General features: G+C 37.1%; 1 protein-coding gene across 1 annotated transcript in view; it reads left to right on the forward strand.

Moving 5' to 3' along the window:
- The window catches only part of CERKL (CERK like autophagy regulator), a 57,524-nt gene extending 50,239 nt beyond the window's left edge, over positions 1-7,285 (forward strand). Inside the window, 7 exon segments of the mRNA XM_086615888.1 lie at positions 1-178; positions 468-536; positions 879-907; positions 992-1,100; positions 4,116-4,212; positions 5,406-5,581; positions 7,204-7,285. Coding sequence (XP_086472014.1) covers positions 1-178; positions 468-536; positions 879-907; positions 992-1,100; positions 4,116-4,212; positions 5,406-5,581; positions 7,204-7,285 — 740 coding nt within the window.
- Positions 7,286-8,186: the final 901 nt, after the last annotated feature.

An 8,186-nucleotide genomic window follows, 5' to 3' on the forward strand; every position in this document is an offset into this window, starting at 1 on the left:
GACATATTCAACCAGTAGATGTCTGTACTTTCAGTACTCCAAGCAAGCTTTTGCGGTTTGGGTTCTCAGCTATGTTTGGTTTTGGTGCAAGGACTCTAGATTTGGCTGAAAAGCACCGTTGGATGCCCTCCAGTCAGCGGAAGGATTTTGCTTTTATCAAAACACTGGCAGATCTCAAGTATGCCATAAGCTGTTATGTTTTTCCTAGTATTTCTAATTTTCTTGAGGAAAATGCAATAATTAATGTGATAAAAATACAGACAACAGTAATTTAGCTATTTAGCTATCTTGACTTCTTAATTGCAGACAGATTTAACTCAGATATGATGTATGTCCCTCTTACAAGTTAAAGAGGAGATAAATTCTGTATATTCAGCATCTCCTTAAAATCATCTTAACTCGGATAAAAGTCTGCCTAGCAGTTAGAATATTGGTTTACATGATAGTAAATACCAATACTTTTCTAGGCCAGAGGAATGTGAATTATCATTTCTACCACTACAAATTCCACAGGAAGACTCTCATGAGAATGACAGGTAAGTAAAACCAAGTCCAAGAATTCCAAAGCTACAAAAATATGTGTCTTTGAAGATAAAATTATACAAATTCTTAATTTTGTTCAAATTTGATCCTTGGGTAAAACGATCTTTAAAAAAAAAGATTTGTTTTGACAGCTGCAAACTTGTACATTTTGTATATTGTTCCTTATAGACTGTAGAGGATTTTTTCAAAGCAGTCTTCCACTCAGTAGTACTGGTTTGTTCAGTTCTGTTAATCCTTTCTTCCATTGAGATCTTGCTTTTTTTCTAAAGTAGATGTTGTTTGAATGTGCTAAAATGACTTTAAATTATTTTACCTACATGTTTCCACCCTTTCAGAAAGAAGAAAGAGGAAATTAAAAAAAAAGGTAAGTTTTTACTTTTATGATTATTTAAAAGTGAACTGTGGCTGGTTAAACTGGAGTAATATAGAATTACTCTGTTATATTTAGGTAGCAAGGATCAATGGCACAAAATTCAGGGTCACTTCCTGAATGTGAGCATTATGGCAATCCCTTGTCTGTGTTCAATGGCACCAAGAGGCTTGGCACCTAATACGAGGTCAGTAGGGGTTTAGAGAATTAGTCATGTCTATAAATTCTGACATCTTACCTTAAGACCTTGGCTTTTCCGAGAATACAAGCCTGTGTTTAGGTAGTCTAGACCCTCTGGAATGGGGGAGGGAGCATGGACTGCAGCAGACTTGATAATCCCAGAAATTGTAATCAGTTTTTGGATCAGGCAAATAAGGTCAAGCAGTCTAACTAGAATAATGAGTGGATAATTGCTGTGATTAAATTAGTTGGCAAGTCTGACTTAAGTAGTAGTCATTGAGCAGTCATCTGTCATAGGATTTGGCTATATGTAGAAACTTCATTCTTGGATTTGATTTTATTTTATTTTTCCAAATATACATATAAATTTAATTTATAATATAAATACAACCAGTAAAAATGAAGTATGAATTTTTCTCCTGTTATGAAGAACTGAAACTCATACTTGTCATCTTTTTTTTATTTATTGATTTTTTTTTTCCCCCCTGAACTTGGGAAATGCAGCTTCCACATGTAGGGTTTGGGGAAACAACTATGTATGTAATCTGATTGTTGACATTGAGTCATTTTGCTTTTAGCTCATTGTGGAGAGCATGCTTTGTAGAGATCAAAATGGTTACTAGGTGATAAATATTTGTACTTGATGTATCCAGTTGATGATTAAGCAGAATAGCAAGTACAAACATTATAGTTGTACATGAAATACAACATGCTTCCTCAAAAAAGAATGCAGAAACTCACGTGTGTGTGTGTGTGTGTGTGTGTGTGTATCTATTTAAAAACTCCCACCACACTCAGGGTTATGGAATGAGTGTGTTTTGTCTCATTTGATTATCATTAGGTGAAAACAGATGTGCCTTAGAATCGATGAGGTGTTTTTCTTCAAAACTACTGGCTGATTTGGTAGAATTTGACTTCTTGGGAACAATGTAGAAACAAACGTTTTTGATGAAACTCTTACTGAGAAGTTTTCTTTGCTACAGGGTTCCTGCCAAGCTTCGTATACCTCAAGATAGTGCCCTGATGCTATCTCCTCTTAGGAACTTTGTTCAGCATTTACAGTGTTATATACCAGTCAGCAGAAAAACTCTGACAAGAATTGAAGGAATTATTCTTTTTTAGCTTTGCTTTCTCTTTCCATCTGTTCTGAAACATGTTTCTCAGTGACAGGGAATTTTATGACAACTCAATGCAATTATTGCAAGTTTGAATGAGCCTGTTTCTTCCACAGTGTGGTTGCTCAGTGGATCCTCCTATCCTTTCATATATCCTTTTTTTTCCCCCTCTTTTTAAAAATAATCTTAGGAGTGCGGTCAGAAAGTAGGGTAGGAAGAGTAGACTCTTCAGACAGATGCTTCATTTCTAATAGTTAACAGCATCTCGACTGAAAGGCTTTTCAACATGGGAACATTAAATGTTGCACTAATTGTTAGAGACTCAAGACCCATTATGGAAGCATCAGCTAAACTCAACTAGGTTTCTTCACTCTGTCCTATTTTCCCCGAGGGATTTTTGCCATGTGAAGACATTTGAAGTAGAACGAAAACTTTGACTGCTGCCTGTAACTCTAGTTACAATAGTCTAAATTTGCAGAAACATGTCAAGCTACATTTAACTGCGCTATGTGAGCTAGGTGGGATGTTTATTTCTCACAGCTTAGGCGTTGTGCTTCGCTGCAGATTAGACTTTCAAGAGAATTAATGAGAATTCATAGTAATCTCTGAAGATAAAAGGCCATAGTGCCAAATGCATTGCCCAGTATAGCCTGCTGTGCCCTTTTATTGCAGCAAATATGATAAGGAGGCAACTTTTTCAATTTCAGCATCATGGTTTTCTAAATCAGCAAAGTAATGCTATGCCAGGTGACCTGTTTAATGGTTATGCAAAATTACCTTTCTAGATTGCGCAGTATCATAGTCTGGAAACATTCCTGATGCAGGAATGATGTTCAGTAGCCAGAGAACTTTGAGTGGTGAAGAGATCCGTGGTGGTAGGCTGGGAGTGTTTTTTTAAACATTCTTAATGTATTTTCCAAGCATACATACTGAATAAATAAATATATATGTGTGCATATATATTCAGAGATATGAAATACACCTTCTCTGTATAAAATACAATCTCAGCAGTCATTGTCATGTTCATCAGATACTCTTGTTGAACATTGATTTGTCTCTGTAACTTAAACGGGACTTAGGCATGATTGCATTGAGATTCAGGTTGTTGGCTTCTGCAACAAGTTTCTGTTGTAACTGTGAATTGATGCTCGCTCATTGTCTGACCTGAATTCTCAAAGATACCAAAATATCAATGGCAACTGGATATCTGGGACCACTGAGTATCTGCACTTGTAGGGTCTCTTCTTGATTAACCTCTAATATATGACTGTTTTGTACAAAATTCCCTTAGTTTTTAACTTTTATGTGCTTTGTGAAATGTGTAAGTAGAACTGTACTGAGAACTGCTAAGAAAGTTTGAATGGTGACATAGTTGAAGGTCAGGATCTTTGTTAGGGCAGCAGGAGTGTTGCTGGAGGAGGTGAATGAATCCATCTGCACTGGGCATTATATGATGGGGATGTGCTTGCATGCATCATGGGAATGGTTTCTTGGTAAAGCTCTGCCTCACAGCATTTGTGGTAATCATTATACTCTGCTGGAGAAAAAAACCAAAAAGATAAATTTGTGATCCTCAATGTTTAAAAAACATCTGATCAGTAGAAAAGCATTTTTTAAATTTTTTATGTATTATGTTCTATAAATTATGGATGTTGATAAGTGAGTACAATTTTATTATTACAGTGTAATACAGTGTACAATTTTATTATTACAGTGCAACCTCAATTGCATAGATCTATGGGAGGTTGGTGGGGGTAGCAAAAAGATTTTAAAAAAATATTGAGACTATTCTATTAATTTACTCTTGCTAGTTTTTTTTTTTTTCCCTAATCTAGACTAATGAATAGCCTGTTAAACTTCCAAATTAATGAGTTTCCTTTTGAGAACTAAATTGATCTGCTTTTCAGGTTGAATAATGGAAGCATGGCTCTTATTGTTGTACAAAATACTTCTCGAACAGAATTTATAAAACATCTGAAAAGATACACCAGCGTAAAAAATCAGGTACTGTTAATTTCTTTCTGGTGATTATAGTAAGAACAGTTAATCATGGAGGTAGACATGCTGCAAGAGTTAATGTTAGCATCCTCATAAGGAGACTTAGCTTCCTGTCAGAATACATTAGCCCCCTTTTTATCTGATTTTTTTTTTTTTAAATCACTAGACTAATACCGATTAGCCTATTTCAGCCCATCTGTTGTGGTTTAAATTGTATTTGTGTTGTACTAGAGTTTTACGGGTGTAAAGCCCTTTCACCACAATAAAGGAAATGCATGCTGTGTTTAAATTTTGTGTGGTACAGAGATTAAGAATGCAGACTGGGGGTGCATCATGCAACTCTGTCAGAAACAGGTGAAGTCCGTAATTTCAGCAGATCACTGCATGCTGTGATGGTAGCAGTGGATTAAGACCATTGATTTTGAGCAGGTGTGCATTCCGTCCAGTTATGAATATTTGCAGAACTGCATTTCAACATCGTGAAAAAAGTGAAGCATCCACACACAGTGCCTTATTGCTGTCCTAAATACCCAGTGCATAGACTAAGCACTCTGGTACTCATTAAAATGTGTGAAATCATTTTAACAAGAAGGTTTAGGTTGGAATTTGTCGACAGTCAGAGAGTTTGGGGGAGAGGTGGATGACGCATCCATGTGACAGCACCAACAGCTGCATTTAGGAAATAGTTTATGCTTTCCAGTTATGCTTTGGAGGAAGGCTTTGCTTTTCTCTCTGCCTTTGTAGTCTGAAATTAGACAAGGAGATATGGACCCTCCTTTAAACTTTAGGTGACCATTTACTAGAATTCTAACTGGCCTCATTTAGGACAGGATCACTGGTAATGATGAACAGAGCACAGGAAAAAATTTGCTTGTAATTTCACATATTCTGAAAGCATGTGCCATTTTGGCATGTGCAAAATATACCACTTGACCTGTAGATTGAGCAAGTCGGATATGGGAATGCAAATGGAACACTACCATTTTTTCTGAGGCACTATTTAGGATAAAAATAGCATGTTAATCTATAAATGCTAGCTAGAATATCTAATGCCTCATGTGGTCAAAGCTTGAGTTAAGTGTTCCCATTTACTTAAGACAAAAAAAAAAGCAAGCTTTTTAATTTCAAGTAACCCAGTTTGTTGCTAGGCTACCACCTATATCTTTCATCTTCATTTAATATATATCTGTTTGGTTTAGTTCAATTTTCCCTTTGTTGAGACCTACACAGTTCAAGAAGTAAAAGTACAACCAAGGCTTAAAAATGGGCTTGATGCCAAGGAAAATACAGGTTTGAATGCTGCTTCTGCAGAAGGAAATTACCCTTGGAATATAGACGGAGACTTAATGAAAGAAGCATCAGAAGTTCATGTTCGGTAAGGCTAAGTATTATGTTGATGGACTGTATTCCCGTAATAGATTAGTACTGCAACCTTAAATCTACATAACACAGTATACGTATATAACTGTATATACATATATATAAATATATATACACACACATATATAAAAATGTATATAACACATCTGTATATAACACAGATGACGCCTAAATTGGGTGTTGTAAATGCTGTAAGAATAGCCCTGTGTGCACTGCACAGTCTGGCCGTTCTGCCATTGTTCGGGCCTCTGCTCTGTTGCCTTGTGCCCATCTTTGGAAAGATTCGTTATGACCCACGTAACATGGCCTTCTCTTTCTGGAGCTTCATCAGCTTCCAGCTCCACTTCTTCTCTTCCTACCCGTTACTTTACTCTTCTGTTTCTTAGAGGAGATCAGATGTATATAAAGGTCCGTGACTCCTGGGAGAAGCTCCTTTTCATAGAATCATAGCATGGTTTGTATTGGAAGGGACCTTAAAGATTATCTAGTTGCAAACCCCCTGCCATGGACTGGGACACCTCCCACTAGATCAGGTTTGCTCAAAACCTCATCCAGCCTGGCCTTGAACACTTCCAGGGATGGGGCATCCACAATTCTCCGGGCAACCGCTGCCAGTGGTTCACTACCCTCAAAGTAAAAAATTTCTTCCTTATATCTAATCAAAATCTGCCCTCTTTCAGTTTAAATCCATTGCCCCTTGTCCTGTCACTACACGCCCTTGTAAAAGTCCCTCTCCAGCTTTCTTGTAGGCCCCCTTCAGGTACTGGAAGGCTGCTAGAAGGTCTTCCTGGAGCCTTCTCTTCTCCAGGCTGAAAAACCCCAACTCTCTCAGCCGGTCTTCATAGGAGAGGTGCTCCAGCTCTCGGATCATCTTTGTGGCCCTCCTGTGGACTTGCTCCAGCAGCTCCATGTTCTTCTTGTGTTTGGGGCCTCAGAGCTGAACGCAGTACTGCAGGTGGGGTCTCATGAGAGCAGAGTAGAGGGGCAGAATCACCTCCCTCGACCTGCTGGCCACTCTTCTTTGGATGCAGCCCAGGACACCGTTGGCTTTCTGGGCTGCAAGCACACATTGCTGGCTCATGTTGAGCTTCTCATCAACCAACACACCCTAGTCCTTCTCCTCCACGCTGCTCTCAATCCATTCAATCCATGTTTCTCCATTTCCAGTTGAGATAATCCTTTTGGGATTCCTTTTGGAAAGCAGGGTGTGTAAGGTTAATAAAACCAGGTAGTTGTTTAATTGTGGAAACTTAGTGCTGCTTGAGAATAGTCTCCATATCTAGGATCTAAGAAAGAGATTATGAATACAAAGGGAAATAGGATTATTACTGGAATTAAATGGGCGGTGGCTTATTCTTTTGCAATGCACACAGGATTATTTGAAGGCACAGAGCTCAGAGTAACAGTCTGGTATGTAAAATAAAAGGCAGATTATATTACAGAATATATAATATACACTTCTAAAGATGGCCTTATAGGAATCACCAAAATGTAATTCACCTGATTTTATTCCATGTAGTAGTTCATACTTATTCGTTCCCCGCCCAACCCCAAACAGTGGCACACCCATTGCAAGAGTTAATGAAATTGATAAAGTTTGACTTCCTCCCTTCACAGGGTGCATCCTCAACTTATTAATCTCTATGGAGTGAACACTGATGACCTGGAGAATTCCCAAGCAACATGCAATTGCATATAGAAGGGACACACTGCAAGTTCTGTATTAAAGAATCCTTTTCCTCACCTCTGTGCACAGCTTTGCAGGGTCCTAGTCTTTCACTCACTGAATTCAGTTGTGGCAGAAGCTTAACTGGAATGTTTGTATTACATCTGATTTCAGGTTTTTATCAAGTTATATATTTTTATCAGGTTGTATTTAACTTTAAAGAAACTGTTAGGCTTAACAATAAAAAATGAAAACTGATCATATTGCTGTCTTATAGATTTGGGATTCAAGAGGTGTCCATCAGAGTAGAAGAAAAAAATTTTTTTCTTTAAAATTATTCTAGTTTTTGCAATAAATATAGTATGAGATAATTTTAAGTCTGCTGCTGCTATCCATGTTGTCAGGTAACTCAGTTCAGACAGAGCTGGTGAGTGGAGGTATTCCTCATGCTGAAGAATGGTGGCAAAGTATAGATTTGTTTATTTATTTGTAAAATCAAGTAAGTACTTCTATTTCTAGTTATCATTGTTAATGTTGCCTTAATGTATTTGCTTTCAAATAGTTTCTAGTCAAACAGTAATATAAAAGAATATGCTGATGTCTTATGTTCTAGGATATACAGCTTTTCTTTGTTGAAATGTATTTTAAAGACTACTATTTGTACAAAATATTAAAAAATATTTTATCTATCCTAGAAATGAAATGGTATTCAGCATAGTTTTTGTTGTTCCTGAGAATAAAGTTATGATAAATAACTAGGAGTTGACTTAAATTTTTATAACTTCCTTATAGGGCATAAACATTATGAGTGTTTGATTTTCTTGTAACTTACTTCATACAATTATTTGAGATGACAGCAAATTAAGACTATATTCTTTTTGGGAACTGGCTTTCTCCGAGATGATGAAACGTAGCAGACTGTCAAGTTTGTCCA

Source organism: Tauraco erythrolophus, chromosome 8, assembly GCF_009769465.1.
Source record: "Tauraco erythrolophus isolate bTauEry1 chromosome 8, bTauEry1.pri, whole genome shotgun sequence".
Classification (NCBI taxonomy): domain Eukaryota; kingdom Metazoa; phylum Chordata; class Aves; order Musophagiformes; family Musophagidae; genus Tauraco; species Tauraco erythrolophus.